Genomic DNA, 18985 nt, shown 5'->3' on the forward strand with positions numbered 1-18985 from the left:
GTCTTCAGGAGACGCATTTAAAAGAAACTGGCAGTTTTGCTTTACGTCAGTACAATTCTTACCATTCATTCTCTCCACCAGGGAACAAGGCTACTGGTGGAACTTCTGTTTCAGTAAAGCAGGGTGTGATCCACAGGGCTGTTTTACCTAATACCAATCTCCAAGCTGTCGCAGTTCGAATAACTATGCACAACGTTTTTACCTTGTGCCTCTTTATATTACTCCAATGTCGACGCTTCAGCTAACTGATCTTCAATCACTTTATGATCAACTTCCAAAACCCTGCATCATAATGGTTATTTAAATGAACACTTAAGAAGGCTAACTGGCCTTTATATGAAACTCCTCTGATGTTGCTGACGTTATCAACTTTTTTCTGATGAAATGAATAACATAACCAATGAGTGTACGCCTAAGTTCTCTGCAGATCCACACCGTCGTTCAACGATAATTGCAAACAGGCAGGGAAGGCACGAAAAAAAGGTTGAACATTATTTTCGCCACCATCCTACGGGTCACAACTTGAATAAATATAAAATTCTAAATGCTAAAGCACGGCGTACCTTCAAGCAAAGTAAACGCCATTCTAGGCAAATGTATGTATCAAAGATCATTGCACGCACGCAATCAAAGGTATGCAACATGATTCAGAAAATCAAGGGTAAGGTCACTAAATCGGCATTCAACACCTCCAAGATGGGGATCAACTATTAACCAATACATCAGATACTGCTAACACACTTGGTGAAACGCTAGCCAAACACTCTTCCTCTTCATATTATGAACTTGAATTTCAACAGCAAGAAAAGAAAGCTATGAATTTTAATTCGAATATATTTCGACCAGTTTGTCTCACAAGCTCCGTTCGCAAAACTATGGAACGCATGATAACCAACAGACTAGTTTGGTATTTAGAAATCAATAACCTCTTAAGTTGTTTCAAAGGCATTTAGAAGTTGGAGGAATCAAACTAAAAGTGCTTTATGGCTCAACTTCTTTATTATACAAGGTCACAACGTTTCGAGACAGATTCTAGTCTCTCTTCAGGTGAGGTGAGGATAAAACTAAAGGGTTGTAGTATATATACACATAAAAGTAGACCGATAACAATGGATAACAAGATATACAGGTTTGTATTGATTGATGTACAGGCTTCGATTGATTGATGTACAGGCTTCAACTTATGTACAGGCTTCAACTGATTGGTGTGCAGGCTTGTGTTGGTTAGGTTAACGAGTTACAGGTAAAGATGTTTGGATAAAGATTAGTCACTGAGGATAAGGTGGTTCCATGCATTGGGTAAGTAAACACCTCCGTCTCTGTTGATTGAGGGCTTGTTCCGCTTGATTGCAATGGCTTCTAGGAGCTTCCGTTTATTGAAGTCACTGGCGTTCCTAACTAATGTCCTGGTGTTGTCCCAAACAATCTTGTGATTGGGGTTGTGCATGATGTGTTCACATACGGCAGACTTCTGATCTGAAGTCTCAGACTTCCCATCATTGTTATCGGTCTACTGTTATGTGTATATATACTACAACCCTTTAGTTTTATCCTCACTTCACCTGAAGAAGAGACTGGAATCTGTCTCGAAACGTTGTGACCTTGTATGATAAAGAAGTTGAACCATAAAGCACTTTTAGTTTCAATAACCTCTTAACAGCTAGTCAGTGTAGTTTTCATTAAAACACTACTGATCACGTGGTGCGTTTGGAAACATTTGTCAGAAAGGCTATAATTAATAAACAACATGTCTATCTTTTTTTATTTAGAAAAAATCTATTACACTAGTGGAAAATACGGCATTTGAAAAAAAATTAGATTCGTTGGATTGCGAGGCCGATTGCCTCAATTTATGTCTAACTTTTAACGAGCGGGTGACAGGCAATTTCAAGTCCGAGTGGGTTCTACTCCGTTTGATCATTATATTCAGGATCTGGGTGTCCCACGAGACAGTAATTTGTCTGTCACTTTATTTAGCATCAAAATCAAAAGTTTATCCAAGGTTTTAGGTGATTCGACTGATAGGTTTTCACTTTTTACTCACATTTAACGTTTCTACCACTTTTCAGATTCCTTAAAACTAAATACCTGAAGGATCATATATCTCCTTCCCGTCTTCTTAGTTCCCCGCCTTGGCAGTTGGTTAGGCCACACGTCGACCTAACATTAACCACATTTAAGAGTCAGAAACAAATGAATTACAACATAAACAATTATATAATCAATTAGGTAAATATAGTATTTTCAAATTTCCTTTTACAGATGGGCCAAAGGATGGTGGCGCAGTAGCTTGTGCCTCTGTCAATGGATCCAGAACAATATCTTCTAGATTACCAGATCACAGCTCAATTTTCGCAGCAGAAACAAACGCCATATTAATATCTTTAAAATACATTCAAACCCACCCTAAATACAAACAATATATTATCTTATCAGACTATCTTTCTGGCCTTCAGGCTATTAAAAATCTTTCTTGAGAACATTATTTTGTTTTATAGAAATTATTGATTTATATTATGATCTTGCTACTGTCCAATACGGCATCGTCATTGGTTGGTTACCTAGCCACGTTGGCATTTCTGGGAACACAGGCCGATCTTGCTGCAGCCATTGTGAGGCAGCACTCAACAAATCTGTGACACCACTTTTTGTTCCCCACTCTAATTTTAAAGCTGTCATCAGATCTTATATCCGTGATTTAATGTAGAGGTTTGGGGACACCGAAGTAGGTATCAATAAATTGCATGTAATAAAACCCTATATTGGTTATACTTGTTTGGGTTTTCAGCCCAGATTTGAAGAGGTCACCATACGACGATGTCGTATTGGACACACCAGATATACACATGAATACCTATTGAAAGGTGAGGATCCTCCGATCTGCATCCCTTGTGATGAAAGAATCACAACCAAGCATGTCTTGCTTTTGAATATTCCATCATAACGCATGAATATTTCAAATCACGAACTATGAAGGATCTTTTTACTAATAACTGTTCTCATTTAATTATTGCAGTTTAAAAGAATCGCAATGAATTAAAAAAACAATTAGATTTGTTATCTGATTTGTAAATAGATAAATATTTTATGATTGGAAGTTTGAATCAGTAATTAAGATTGTAAGTGGATGTATCCTCGAAGGGCGTTATTGTACTATAAAATTATTGTCCTCCAGAGAGGTTTCGTCAGTCCCAGAACATTCGATGTAAATAACAACTTTCCACTGCTTTACTCGTAACATATATGTATTTTAAATGTATGGCTAAATGTGTCTCAATTGCTAACAGCAGAAGGGATTGTGTAAATCCAGCTAGGACCCATGTCGGAAGCAAATGTACTGTAAGTCTCCATGGCCCCTAGTACGGTGATCTGCCTTATGTTGTTGGGAAACTAAAGCCCGATTTTATATTGCATTGTCCTGTATAGTAAAACTGTTTTAAATTTGATAACTAGTTTTAAGTGGATATCTTTTACATGCTAGTGGTTTTACTGTGTTCCGTCAGCAGGGTTTTAGTATGTAATTTTCCTGATACTGGATGTAGTTATTACTTGTTCTAGGCACGATATGGCTGCAATATTACCGATGTGACGATAAATATTAACTCACTCGTATATTATATGCAAATTAACATCTTGAGGTAGTTAAGATTACTGAAATTGTGTGAGTACGACTTCGACACCTGTACTTATACTTGTGCCATAAACTGTATTGTCAGTATTGGATACTTTTGTGTTAAGATAATTAATATGTAAGTGCCTCGTAGACCGAAAGGTTAGTTTTTTTCAGCAAAACGTTAGCTGCCATGATGAACTGTAAAGGTACTTTAACTTTTTCATCGCCCTGAAATATGCCAGTTCTTCTAGTTTCATGACGTTCAATATACTTCGGAAACTAGCCTGAAATTCATATTGTGTAAGGTTCCAGCAATGGTGTCTCGCAATTATACTGTCGGTATAACCCGACCTAGGTTTAAACATTACAGTCATATTGAAAATGTCGTGTTTATTTATAAACATACATTCATAAAATGTCTCTTCTATGATTGTCGAATTTGATATGATGTATCTTTGCACAGGGTTTGGCAACTTACACGTTTGGTTTTAAACGTTATAACATTCAAACATGTATTTCCCATACTTCAGCTTAGAAAATAAAGTTTGTTCTTTTTTTCTGTCTTTACAGTCTGTTACTGAAGATGAACAGACATACGTATGGCACAGAGAGAGTATTGTTTTTACAACTCTTGAGAGACAACACATAGCTACCATTTCCTACCATAGCTACCAATGCATTAGGGCCATTCAAACTGAGTCCTTTTAGCACGAATTGAATTTTAGTTTGAGGTAGTTTGGTCCCACTAATATGAAACATGACGTGTTTTGCAACATAAACATACATGACTTTGTCATAATGGAAGATTTAGAACTATGTTCAAATGTGATTCAGTGCATAGGTGTGAAACGTAATTTCAGTTTGTTAGGCTACAAGTGATATAGGAAACATACAGCATGTGCCACTAGAAAGCGGCTTGGGAATTAAATGTTACCCATAGTTCAGTAGACAATGGTCCTTTACTGATTTTCCCAACTGCCACAGGCAAAGTATTTCATCGACGAGACCGCGACAAAAAAGACAAAAATACAGATGGTAATATCTCAAACAGTCTTATGTCTCTGCCTTGCTCCAATGCTCGCCTTTAAAGGTTTAATGACACCATGTATTGTTTGGTTTCTAGATCTGTACTGTGTGTAACGGAAGATATTGACAAGAACCTGTTCTTCTGTCTGTAATAAATACGTCTTGTTATTGCTTTGGTAACACAAATAAGACCATTGATATATGCATTTAGATAGCAATAGCGATAATACCACATGTACATATGCACATAACGAGTTTGAAATGATCTAATTTTAGGTTACACAAATAGATAAGGAATTTGGCAGAAGATCATTATTGCGTCACTTTTCAAAGTGGCTTTTCATACCCAAGCACCCAAATTCAACCTTATCAGTTCCTGAGACGACACTGGACAATGTGGCAATTATCGATGCTGAGGAACCTGATCAGGTATGCATATTTAATGATGTGTTACACAAGTGTAAATTCGCGATATTGATTGGACGACGAGGGTTACGCTCCTACATTACCTGTGACCCCTGAAAATGTACCCTGTGAAATTTGGTCCCCCATCATTTTGTAGACTGAGCGCACTAAGCATTTTAATTTGACCCCTACCTATTATTCACCGCTACCTGGTGGCCATTTTATAACATTACTGTGCCACATCACTGTACGACAACACTATTTAATGAAACTGAATCAGATGCAGTTGCACTTTATAGTATCGCCGCACTCAGCAAAACTCCAGCCACATAGCGGCGGTCCGTAAGTAATCTGGTCTGGAACAGATATACTAGTGCTCTGCCGCATGAGCATCGATGTACTCAATTGGGATACGATGTTAATCTAGTCAGCGAGCCTCATCACTCGTTAACGATCCCGATCCCGATCTCGATCCCGTTTGTCGCCTTTCACGACACGCATGGGTTTCTGAAGACCAATTCTAACCCTGTTCTACACGGATATTCTCATCAATGAAATAAACACATTACAACTAATCGTCACATAGTTATGTTTCCACAATAACAAGCTAGTAAGAGAGGTGTACCCATCCGTCTTTCGTCCCATAATGCACAGATGGAAAAACAGAGAGGATTACGATTCAATCCGTATTTCCAACATATCTCACTCTTATCTTGTGCAGAATTCACGTCTGTATGTTTGTGATTTAGACTTTATTTAAATATTCTTGTCATTGACCAACATTTACAATGTCAATACGCCACTCGGAAATCAATGAAATCAATTTCTTGTCAACAAACCATTACATCGCTGTTGAACGAGAATATGAGTCAACGTCAGAATCGAAATACAGTACGTACTGTTAACCCATCGCAAATATGGTTCGGATTAAGAAGCTAATTGGCTCCTAATTGGAGGTTTGTTAATACCCTGTTGGTGGTCTTTCATAATTGCGTTATTTAATTTGTTACACAGTTAACAAAGTAATGTGACAGGATCGCGTGATGTTGTTATTTTTATTATGCGTGTTTACAGGGATATGGTGAACCATTGCCAAAGACGTGTTTTACTATTTGGACTTTAATGTGGGATACGAAAGGACGTAGCTTAAGGAAGGTACACGATCGGTTGTCTGCAGCTGATGGGGAGGAAGAATGCAGTTTTGACAACATGTTCCCCAACGCTAGATATGGGCTCAATGGAAGAAACCTAACGATTGGCGTTGTTCAGGTTATCTAACCGTTCAGGTTCTCTCAATACACCTACTATTAACTTTTTTTAGAATATCAAATTAATACAGTTATGAATCTTGAGCACATGTTGCTGTTTTTATCATATGCTTCTCCAACTGACAGTCAGTTCGTGGGATTCTAATTTGTATACACGTAATAGAAGTTAAATGTGAAGGTGACTTAGTTCATTCATTTTGTAGAAGTCATCTGAGCAACAGCTTGGTAAGTAGACGAGAGCATTTGTTTGTTGTATCTACCAGCAGAATATGACATATGTATCACACTTGGTAAAGTTTTGTAGGATTTAGCCATCAAAATATGGACATATGTGTATGTTTTGTTTCATCAGTGGAAACCATTTTGCCGAATATTCCATGTTGATGGAATAGTTGTTTGTGACCAACTGTGCGGTGAACTCTTCAGCATTTTGGGACACCAGCTAAACTTTAGGTATATGCCGAATATTTTATACAGCGTTAACTGAAATAGCCTTGAAAATGCCCTCTTTAAAATCGGAATGTATGTATGTATGTATGTATGTATGTATGTATGTGTGTGTGTGTGTGTGTGTGTGTGTGTGTGTGTGTGTGTGTGTGTGTGTGTGTGTGTGTGTGTGTGTGTGTGACATACGAAATAAATCGCCAAACCAAAGTGTCCAACACCAACACACAGATTGAATGCCTGATGCACGTATCGTTTCCTGAGATTTTGTTCTTAACACATATAGACTTACCGTTTTCAAATTTGTCATAAGTTCGGAATGTTTCAATTTGATCCGATCTTGAAATAATGTTGTAATATTTTGTGCCATTATCATAGATTATATGTGCATATATCTTCTTTATGCAGCCATCATTTTGTTGAACCCCGTGACGGAGCTTTTGGATACTTGACTGCCAACAACAGTTGGACGGGATTACTTGGGATGGCAGCCGCTGACGTATGTATGCAGTTTATCGATATCGCATTTACACCAGTTATAGACAATAACGTACTGAAGACATCTTCATAACCAATGTATTCGGAAGGAAATTGTGAAACATCCTAATACTGACACATATTTATAATTTTACGGCATGAAACATGCTGGACCTTGAAGATGAGATGACCAATTATCCATGTTACAGAACTGAACCGAGCGAAACAAACAGTGAACAGCGAAACGGCAGATAAGATAAGAACAAAGAGACAATATTGTGGAACAAGTAGCAATTTGTCCACTAGGTAGATCAATGTTCATAGAGCAGATCTCTGGCTATGTATTGTCCACATGGGCGGAATATTGCTGATTACGTGTTAAACAACAAGCTTTTACATTAAAATGTGAAATGATAATTATGATCCTAGGAAAGATTTATTCCGTTTCGAAAACTGATACAGGACACTTGTATAGCTGTTAAACTGCAATAAGACTTACTTGGGCAAAGCTTATTGTGTTAGGTAACATTGTTTATATCTGACCCGGGGACCTTCATCAAAAATATGACTTGTCACTCAAGATGAGGTTGATGAAAACATGCACTTTAGATTACTTATAAATGGTAGCTGATTGAACATACTGTATATGACTTTTGAGGCGGGGTATCGATTGTGAGGATTAAATACGTAAGCGTTTTCAATCAACTTATGCGAGAAGTCAGTAGGCGTTATTAGTGTGTCAGATGTCAAATTCGTTTAGAAGGATACCCTCTCATGATTGGGGACATATATTAATTACTTCAAACCACAGAGGACCATTTGTTTAGTGATATGACAACTTTATATTTGTAACACAACGTTAACCTAACTATAAACTAGGCAATGTTTCACGTTATAAGGTCGTGAACACTTATTAAAAAAACAGAAAGTGATATTATTATTAAGCAAGAAGGGCTTATCAATTTCTTGTTATGTTAGAATTATATTTCTCATGTTGGAAGTGATGTTATGTAATTGAAAGACCTCCTAACGTTGTTATTAACGCAGATAGACGTATAAAACTTTTCCTCTCCTAGTTGTACAACGATGCAGTCGACTTACGTAATCTGAGAAATATACTACGCCTGATTTAATGAAGTTACGTTTTTATAATAACCAAGTATTCAGATTTTTAAGACAGAGCGGAAGATCTGTATTTGCGTGTTTAAATACCTTCCCAGTGGGTTTTATTAAAAATTATGCGTTGCTTAATCTATCAGCAAGTATACAATTTCTAACATTTCTTTGCTTTCAGGAGGTCGATCTCGTTGGGATTCCCTTTGGTGCTACATTAGAAAGAAAACGTGTCGTGACATTTTCAAGTAACATTGGTGCAGATAAAATCCAAGTTGCATATAGAAAAACTGCATACACTAATGAATGGCTGTTCTTATTAAAATGTTATTCCTTGGAGGTATATCTTTGGGGCTTGGTCGGATTTATTTGGGTTGTAATTTTTTATACAAATCTGGAACTGTCATACTGGAAAAGGCACAGCATGAAATTCACACCTGCGAAACTGGATGTAATACAGACTCCTCTTGCGGTTGCCCTAAACCAAGGTAATAACACGTTATTGATGCAAGGAATCGAAAACAGGAAACGAACACTTCCACGGTTCAGGATGCAAACACCATCTAGTAGAAATATACCATCTTAATCCATAGAATATATGCATGTGTGTAATGCTATCATAGGTTTAGTTGAACGTAATTCCACACTAACAAAATACAAACTATGCTAGAAATGGAGTGTTTATTTACCTTTGTTTTGGATTGGCAGGAGCACCTCATCTACCTGCCTCTTCATCAGGACGAGTTCTGTTAGGCTCTTGGCGGATATTATGCCTTATTGTCATTGCTATCTACACTGGGAATCAGACTGCATTTAGTGCGGTGAAGAAGGATCATGTGCCTTTTTCAAATATGCAGGAGCTGGCCGAAAATAATGAATACAAAATTGTGATGACGAAGTCAATTTATCTCGAAGCTATACTTCAGGTACCGAAATTGTATATTCAACTATTTTAACAACCAAAACGAAATGCAAGTGCCGTTTGAAAAAGAGATAACATACCCTGTAACTACTCAAAACAATGCATAGATTAGTGATACATTGTATATCTATTCTAGACGTCTAACGATTCTGTCCTCAAGAAGATTTGGTCAAGGATTCTAGAGAGTAGAAGACCCGATCTTGATTTTGCTGCGGAAGAACTTCAATGGCACACAGACCTCCTGCTCTCAGGAAAGTACGCATTCATTGAGTACGAGACTATATTTGATGCCATATCTGCAAACAGTTCTAATGTGGCGCGAATGAAACACAGCATCGTCTCCGTCTTGCTACAATATCCCTTTCCACTTCATTCGCCGCTTGCAGAGCTGTTTTCAAGCAAGTAAGTTTGTTTGTGTAATCCTGTGTTGTTAAATACATGTACATTCAGTGTATATAACGAATTACTATATATGCTGCCATTGCAAACATACCCTCGGAATGCTTCTGAACGAATACCTATATTTCTTTTCAGGCTAACAGTGCTGTATGAGAATGGGGTAATTCAAGAAATGCTGAAAAAATATAAACCCAAAGAGAAACTTGAAACCAGTGACAACACTGGACAAACGCAGTTCTCTTTCTCAAATATGAAAGCTGCTGTTGTTACTTGTTCAGTTAGCATTGGTATCAGTTGCGTGATGTTGACAGTCGAGTGCGTTTTGAAAAAGAGTATAATTTCAAGAAAGTTATCACGTTAAAACATTTCTGCATAGAAAGACAAAACAAAAAACCCAAACAACCAATGAGATATTTTACCATCATACGGTGACCCACCATACACACTTGGTCTATTTTAGCAAAAATAAGTGTAGAGGCTATCATTCTTTTCTGCAGTAATTTAGTATCGTCAGCCATAATGGACTGAAATTGTAGTTAATATTTTGTCAGTGTCTGCGTGACAGATTTTTGTTTATTGTACAATCATGGTTATGTGTTGATGAATAGTGTCACAGGGTGCTTACTGAATTAGCAGCATTGTTATGTGTAGGTAGTTTGTTGCCTTTTGAAATATTAATCCACGCGTTTTTATGATAGGTGTACCCCTAATTCGTCATGTGTCGTGTGTGTTAAGGGATATGTGATGTGAAGGATTAATTGCAAGAGTTAATGTATGCTATCTGCTGTTTACTTGGAATTGCTTTCCTTTACAGTTTCTGTGAAGGGCACTTCATTCAGATATGCCAGTAATTACTCCTGGTGGAAGTTTGTATTGTACACGTAGTTAAGGAAGATCTGACACGTGGAAAATGTGATGATTTAACACGTAAAATAATGTTCCTGTGTTTTTTCCCGGAGGTAAATTCGATTTGCTTCATAATGATTTCATAAAAGGTAGTTATAATTTCACAATTGATCACATGCGGTTACGATTTGAAATAACATATTCAGTATTCTCTCATACAAAATAAAATAATAGAACCAATGTATTGTGTTCAGCATTTATGTCCTAGTTTCTAGTGGATGAATCGTCCTAGTATGCTGATCTACCTTCAACTGTTGGCAATCTATAGCCCATTTTTATACTGTCTTGTCTGAATTTGGAATCCAATTTTAGAGATAGATACTAGTTTCACTTCTCAAATACTGTGACAGTATAGTTCGGTTTACTGTCCTTCGTCGACAGGGTTTTATAATTTACATGTATTTATGGTAAAGCTACAATTTGTTTTAGTCATGATACGGCTGAAATATTGCTGACGTAACTATAAATTTTAACTCACTCACTACATCACTCACTCACTAGTGGATGAATCCAGACACTTGCGTACAACATGGGCATCGTTGTGCATTAGGAGGGGTACTGAAGGAGTACTGTGAAATTGTGCCTGTATACCCTGGTGTCCAGTATGCAATGACGTCAGCTTTGAATCATCATAGTATGGAACGATGTCCATATGTACATTTTATGGATACGAGACAGTAAGCTTCGCAACAGACCTGGAGCTATGTTCCAGACAAATCACATTGTACCCTCGTTTATTTGCTTGCAAGTACAAAATTAAAGCAGTGGTAAAGTAATTCAACATATTCAGAAAAAGAGAGAAAAAAAGACATGTTTGACTACTTTCAATGAGCTGTCAAGAAACATCCCACTGCTCAACAAGGAAAAGATAGTGAAAATAATTCAATAAATGAAAACACTTGTACACAATCTGTTTCTGATTTCAATGTTAGTGAAGACTCAAACGAATCAATGAAAAGTGACGCATTAAAAGTGCAAAAACATGTTCATGCAAAGGAAACAAACATTCCAGATGCTGGTAGGCAAAACATCAGTCACAATGGAACTGACTTCATTGTGATGAACTCTCAGATTATGCATTCTGTTTCATTTACATAAAAGCAATCGAAGGAAAAACTCTCTAACCCTTTCACTGAGGAAGCTTTCATTTTCGATGAAGACAACAGCTGGAAGAAGGCAACTGAGAAATATAAGAAACATGAAACACGTAAAGATCATCAAGAAGCTGTGGAAAGAGTAATTGTATTTCCTCTGCATACAAAAGACATTGGCGACTCGCTGTGTACAGAGCTTGATGAAAGAACAGACAATGACTTCTAAACCTCCTGCCATGTCTACAGTTTCCCAAGTTCTCAGAGGTGACAAGAGGTATCACTGATTCAAACTTTCTACAATTTCTCGTCTTCCATGCCTGAGATGATCATATTCTTAGTAACTGGTTGAAAGTGAAAATAATATAGGTATATTTCGCCAGAGATACAAAATCACCTTGACATTATGGCAAACGTGACTTGTGGGAGGTGATACAAAATGTTTAAGAAAGTAATTTCTTTCCAATAACGGCAGAATGTGCTGATGTGTCTAATAAAGAGCAGATGGCTTGATGAGATCCTGAGGGACATGGAGGATTTACTGAATTCTAAGAGGTGCAAACATTGAAGCTAAAACCATATTTGAGGCAATCAGAATTGCAGCCTTCTTCGGGACACATTGGACATCTTACACGAGATCAGCAAATTGACAAGGGAATCTGAAAGACGTGATGGTCTTGTAAAAGGTTCAACGGAAATACTAATATTCAACATATTTTGGGCATCCGTGTATTGTGTCCAACAAGGACTGTGAAAACAGACGCCACTGAATGTGTTACGGCCATCAACGGTGTGCTGTTAGAAATGTGGGATGAAGCTATGGAATGTGTCAAAGATTCGGAGATAAACAGTCGGATTAGAGGAGTGTCTGCATACATGACAACATTGAACTTCTTCTTTGGTCTGCATTTTGAGAAACAGCGAAAATCTCACCATCTCTCTCCAGGGAAACATATCAGCTGTGCGTGGAAAGAAGGTGGCTTCTGCCACAGTAGCTGTCTTAGAAAGACTAAGAAATCGTGAACACTTCTCTCTCTTCTGCAAAATCAACGTCATGTACCTGAGCCAGTTCTACCGAGGACGAAAGGGCCACCCAAGAGTATAGATGATGGAGCACCTCCACATGCACCTCAGACAGTAGAGGAAAAGTGTATTTCATGCATCTAGACTTGCCAGCTGCATACCAGACACGGTTAATCAAGCTGGCTATATGGTTTACCAGAACCTGGAGACTCTACTCCTTGAGTGAGTTTAATTTTACGCCACACTCACCAATATTCCAGCTATATGGCGGCGGTCTGTAAATACTCGAATGTGGCCCAGTCAGGCCAGAGATCAACAGCATCAGCATCGATCTGCACAACTGGGAACCGATGACGTGTGTCAACCAAGTCAGCCAACCTGACCACCCGATCCCGTTAGTCTTAAGACAAGTATACTCGCCTTTTACGGCAAGCACGGGTTGCAGAAGGCCTATTCTATCCCGGACCTTAAAAGTGCCAAAATCTATGGATCACATATTGATATTAATATTGAATATTCCGTTAGTGAATATGCAAAAAAGTTGGATGCTCCAGACGTAATGGACCACGTGTAAAACCGGTAGGACACGCACGCGCACACACACACACACACACACACACACACACACACACACACACACACACACACACACACTTCTGAAATTGGTGTTATGGGCCTGCAGACTAGGACCTGCTTAACCATAAAGTACGAGACCGAGAGCGCATACATGTTACTGACACAATATGTGTATTGACTCTTTTACTTCTGGCTGATGCACAGTGATTGTAGGGAATTAGACGCTTTCATCTAATTGTTTCGTTTTAGTTTGGACTTATTTGATCTTCCTAGTTTCAAAGCAACTCATCTGAGTATGTTGCTTACACGAATCACTGCAAGCTGTCTGGAGCTCAATGACTTTCCGTGGACCATCTGAAGTTGACAAAACAGGTGCAATCAGTGCAAAGTGATTTGTGCACCTTTAAGTCCTCTGGGTGACAGGAGCACGTTTAGTGAATGTTTACTATGACCAAATTCATGACCAACTTTAACAATTGAAACGTAACATCTCTTAATAATGTCAAACATATCGTAGATGTGTGCGAAGTATGAAGGTTCTTGAGCACTATCATTGCTCAATCATATCATAAGATTGACGAACTTCATACTAGGCAAGAAAGTAACACTGGGGGATTGTGTCTCAGTAGGAAAGATTTCTTGCTAATCCCCCAGTCTCATCTTCTTGACCAGTCATAACAGACCATTTTGACTGTACACCTATACAAAAATGAATATTTAATGAAGTTCATTTAGATGCAGCTGCACATTTTAGTTTTCTTGGTTTGTGGTTTGACACTCAGCACTCAGTAATAGTCCATGCATGTGGTCTGTCAGTGATTAACAACATGGATATCAAACTGGGGTATGATAACATGTGTCACCTTAGTCAGCGAGCATGACCAGTCGATCCCGTTAGTCTTACGACAGAAATAGTTTGTTGAAGATCATGTTTGACCTGGATTTTCAAGGACTGCACATTTTCGATTATAATCACCTAACACTAATTAGGAACAGCAGAACATACCACAGTATGTTTTGTAGACCAGTTTGTTATTAATTAACACTCTATACGTACAATTTCCAGTAATCTGCTGGCATATGCGCACACAACTAACAAACGTGGCATCATTTTAATCAGGAAGTGTATTTAGACCAATATTCAGAAAAAAATTACAAATACGGCTGAAGTACGCTTACTGCATCTTGACTCCGTGAACATTCAAGGTAGAAATATTTCCTTCTAAATCTTAAACGCAAAGAGTTCCTTATTTTTTTCAGACTTTCTGTCTTCAAGCAATTAATAATAAATCGTATGAACATCCAGTTTTACTCGCTGTAATTGATTTCCACGATTATTTTTATTTCCTGTTTTGTTTACTTTCTGTTGGTTGCCATGCTTCAGGCTGACAGGCTTCGTATTCTTATTCACACAATACTTTATCCATATTCACTCAGTATTTATAATATTGACAGTCATATGGGTGAACCATTGCCCTTAAGGCGTACACTTTGGACTCACCCACTCTTGATGTCTCAACCCCTAGTTGTTCTCAAATGATTAACGTTTTATGTTAGACATAACAATATGCATTGCATGTGTTCCATGTTACATGCTTCCACTAACTATATCTGAATGTGTTCTTAGTACACATTGACGAATTGCTACACCATATCAGATTTGAACATTGTCAGGAATTATCCTTTTAGAAACGTTAGTTTTGTGGGTGTTTTTCAAAATAACCAAGCTATTGCAATAGTCCATTGATATATCTTGGTTACTTTCCTTAACACAAAGGGGAAGACTACGTTAGTCTAAATACAACAGATCAATTAAAGATAGAGCAGGTAGAACGAGCAAAGAGAGAGGTAGCACAGTTCAGGTTGACAGTGTGACGAGAGGGTTGTCCAGAACAATTCGACAATGGGAGAGAAAGTGGTCCAGAACAATGGAACGATGGGAGAGAAAGTTGTCCAGAACAGTGGGTCAGTGAGCGAGAGGTTTGTACTGAGCAGTAGGAAAGTGAGACAGAAAGTGGTCCAGAGCAGAGGGGCAGTTATTGTCATTGTCAGGAATTAATAAAAACAGCAATTGATTAGATGCAGATAATCAATAGCAATAGATAGATACAATAGCAAACCAAACCCATTGTATCTTAACCATGAAAATGTATTGTAAGCCTTAATAACTCCATTACTGTTGATGTATCATCAGGTTTCAAATCAATACCAACTAAACACACATAGGGAATGTAAATGAACAATTGATTTTGCCTCGTTCAGTGCTTGCATATCCACTCAGGCCAAAGATTCGATCTATTTATCTAAACTGATTATCAGTTGTATACACCGCTGTCTATTCCTGTTACACTGGTGCTAAATCAGTGTTACACGCGTGTGCCATGCGTATAACACGGGACCGCTTTTTAGGCAATCAGGACAAATATATCAGAAGAATAAAGAGCATAAACAAGCGCAACATACGCATCTTTAGTAAATCAGTGTCCAGTGGTCTGTGTTCACATGGTGTCCTCCAACTTCACCTTATTTTTGCCCGTTAGGTACAGAAAATTAATTGTGTGATGTCGGTATTTCATGCCTTGTTGATTACTCAGGATGAGGTGAAGTGGGTGTGGGAGAGTCCATATATTGTGATCAGTGGGGATTTAGCAACCATGCCGAAAGATAAAACTCAGTGATAGAATTAAGGCATATATTTTATATATCATATTATATTTTATATGTTCACTTGATCAATTAACATTTTATGATGGATACACCTCATCTATGTATGGCAAGCTCTGTAATAAATAGATATATGTAATGCGTGTATATACGATAATGATTACTACCTCTTTCTTCTGAGTTCACATTAATGTCTATGTTACCGGGCCTGCCTCACATTCTACTTATTCACACTATTTCGCAGTGAACTACTTCACAAACGTTACTTTGGAAATAAAGATAAAATGGGCATTCTGTGTTGATTTGTCATTAACATATCAATAAATAATTGATAATTTACGATGTGTATAACATCACATTTTAGCTAAAGGTTGCATGTCGCCTCGTTAGTATATATATGTCTTGCATCAATATATATTATTTGAGGGTGTTAGTCACATTTTAATGAATTCCATTGCATTTTACGTTATGCTCCAAAAAGGAAGAAAACAACACCAAAAAGGGGTAAAGTACATCCAGTAACTTTTAGAAAGTAATCTCCCATCTTTATTGAAGACATCGAAAATCAAATCCATTTAATTTGTTGTAATGACTTTGTTAAACTATCAATATTTTGACTGATGTATTTTATGTTACGTGTTCTACATTAAGATTTTTACGTTACAGTTCATCTCTCGTTAGATGTCCTTGTATGTGTTAATTGAGACGGAGAGAAGGACAATCCTGCGCATCCACAATCTGTAAAATCAAGACAATATGTAAAAACAAAAAAAACGCATTATGTAAACGCTTAACGCAAAACGTAAAGCAACAACGCAATGTGTAAAAAATAACATCAAATGTAAAACATGTCTTTTAAAGTAAAGACGATTTTAACGCAATTTGTAAACGATTATCTGAGCCTGTAAAATACGGTTTTATAGTTGTTAATAAGTCATGGCGACTGAAATTATCCTTTTAGAAACTTTAGTTTTGTGTTTTTTTCAAAATAACCAAGCTATTGCAATAGTCCATTGATATATCTTGGTTACTTTCCTTAACACAAAGGGGAAGATTACGTTAGTCTAAATACAACAGATCAATTAAAGATAGAGCAGGTAGAACGAGCAAAGAGAGAGGTAGCACAGTTCAGGTTGACAGTGTGACGAGAGGGTTGTCCAGAACAATTCGACAATGGGAGAGAAAGTGGTCCAGAACAATGGAACGATGGGAGAGAAAGTTGTCCAGAACAGTGGGTCAGTGAGCGAGAGGTTTGTACTGAGCAATAGGAAAGTGAGACAGAAAGTGGTCCAGAGCAGAGGGGCAGTTATTATTGTGACTAACGAACGAACGAACGAAAGAACGAACGATGTGTGAGAGCGCCGTCATATTCTTTGTGGTGACTTGCAGTGTGTGTGATTGACTGTAACAATAAACAAAACTGAGATTCACATATTGCAATAACGTTGACTGTTTACGATAGTACGTAACCCAATTCATAATGTGTTACAGGCCGCATAGTTATCATTTATTAGATTATAATTCTTACAATAACTTATGTAATTAGCCTATCGTTACAAACATATCAATCTACGATGTAATCTTACCGCTTTATACGCCCTTCTAGACACGAACGACGTTTGTATGCTGACCATCTCGCCACGAGACCTTCGAAAAACAAATGACGAGGCACCTGAATTATCTGCCCTTTCATCACTTAAACTAATCACTTTATCCTTACATTCCGACCTCTTTAATTGTTGAATTAAGTGAAACAGTTACTAAAACGATACTAAACTACACTTCCTGTAAAGAATAACAAACCCTTTTTAGCAACTAGTCAACACAATTTACCAAATTTCACTAGTGACTAGATACATATTGTGTAAATGCAAGATTGCATGTTTCAATATTGCATTAAAGTTTAAGCTTCATCTTAAACTCAAATTTACTAAAACTTCAAATTCAGACATCCTAACTCTATTGGTTATGACTGTGGATTTGTAATCCTAAACTTACATGTTCACACCCCACTTGCACCAGCCAAAGCTTTTGTAAATAATTTAGCTAATATTCATAATGTATTTAAATTAGTTTCCAGCACTTATTTATCGCATGACATCCCTAAGGTAGCGCATGGTCTAAAAAAGCATGTTCTTCAGTCTGTGCCTGACCACCATGCGGGAAAGTTGCTCACCTCACTGTCTGCTAATTACAGCATGTTAAGGAACAAATGTAAGTTACTTTGAATTCATATCACTTCTACTTTTATTCTAGCTGTAGTAGTAATTAGTTATATATAATTACTGGTAAACAAGTTTTGATAAGTTTTGTGAAGTGCTGTTCAAGTGTATATTCAACCGTGTGTTTTTGTGCAGTTTTAGTGCAGTGTAAAGTCCATTGAGCAAGATTATGAAATTAGTTTTGCTTACATTGTAGTTTTTGTGACCTCATCAGAGCTGTACAGATTTCTTCATGCCCCTGATTCGTGAAACGTGTATCCCGATGTAGTACGCAAGCATTCATCTGTCAGTCAACGTTAGTCAGTCAGCGTCATAGTTTTCATGAATAATTACATCCGAATAGTGTAACTAAAGATGAAAATAATAAACTCTGATGCGGGTGTCGAAGATTTTGTTCTCGCATCTACATATTGACTCAAAGTCCATTTCACTCATACTCATTCTGAGCCTCGAGAATGACACACAACTTATCTATGAGTCTTGTCAATGTACGCACAAACCCTCTCTTGTCTGCATGTACCTTGATAACACGTCCAAGACTCCATGAATTTCTTGGTAGATTGTCTTTAATGAGGACCATATCGTTAACAGCAACGTACGTTGCGACGAGGACTTAATCATTTCTGACGTTCTTGCAAGGACGTTAGGTACTCATGTGACCATCTTTTCCAGAAAGCATTTGCGATGTATTGTATCTGTCTCCATCTTCGGCGTGTGTATCGGTCACTCTTTGAGTACAGCCCCAGAGGCAGTGTTTCTCCACTATGAAGTAGGAGAATGTGGTTGGGGGTCAGAGGAGACAAGTCATTGATGTCACTTGAAACTGTTGTGATAGG

The 18985-nt window shown here is 37.6% G+C and overlaps 1 protein-coding gene across 1 annotated transcript; it reads left to right on the top strand.

Annotated features, from left to right (window-relative positions):
* Positions 1 to 5037: 5037 nt before the first annotated feature.
* Positions 5038 to 10296, top strand: LOC137284484 (glutamate receptor ionotropic, kainate 2-like). Its single transcript, XM_067816308.1, has 8 exons — positions 5038 to 5068; positions 6119 to 6330; positions 6665 to 6765; positions 7165 to 7255; positions 8528 to 8834; positions 9055 to 9272; positions 9405 to 9670; positions 9803 to 10296. The coding sequence occupies exons 4-8, from the start codon at positions 7241 to 7243 to the stop codon at positions 10026 to 10028; spliced, it is 1032 nt and encodes a 343-aa protein (XP_067672409.1). The 5' UTR covers positions 5038 to 5068; positions 6119 to 6330; positions 6665 to 6765; positions 7165 to 7240; the 3' UTR covers positions 10029 to 10296.
* Positions 10297 to 18985: the final 8689 nt, after the last annotated feature.

This window comes from Haliotis asinina, chromosome 5 (genome assembly GCF_037392515.1).
Source record: "Haliotis asinina isolate JCU_RB_2024 chromosome 5, JCU_Hal_asi_v2, whole genome shotgun sequence".
Classification (NCBI taxonomy): Eukaryota; Metazoa; Mollusca; class Gastropoda; order Lepetellida; family Haliotidae; genus Haliotis; species Haliotis asinina.

Coding starts and splice junctions, on each gene's coding strand:
- LOC137284484 (XM_067816308.1), top strand. Junction 9,273..9,404: donor ATCTCGAAGCTATACTTCAG/GTACCGAAATTG, acceptor TATCTATTCTAG/ACGTCTAACGATTCTGTCCT. Junction 9,671..9,802: donor GCAGAGCTGTTTTCAAGCAA/GTAAGTTTGTTT, acceptor ATTTCTTTTCAG/GCTAACAGTGCTGTATGAGA.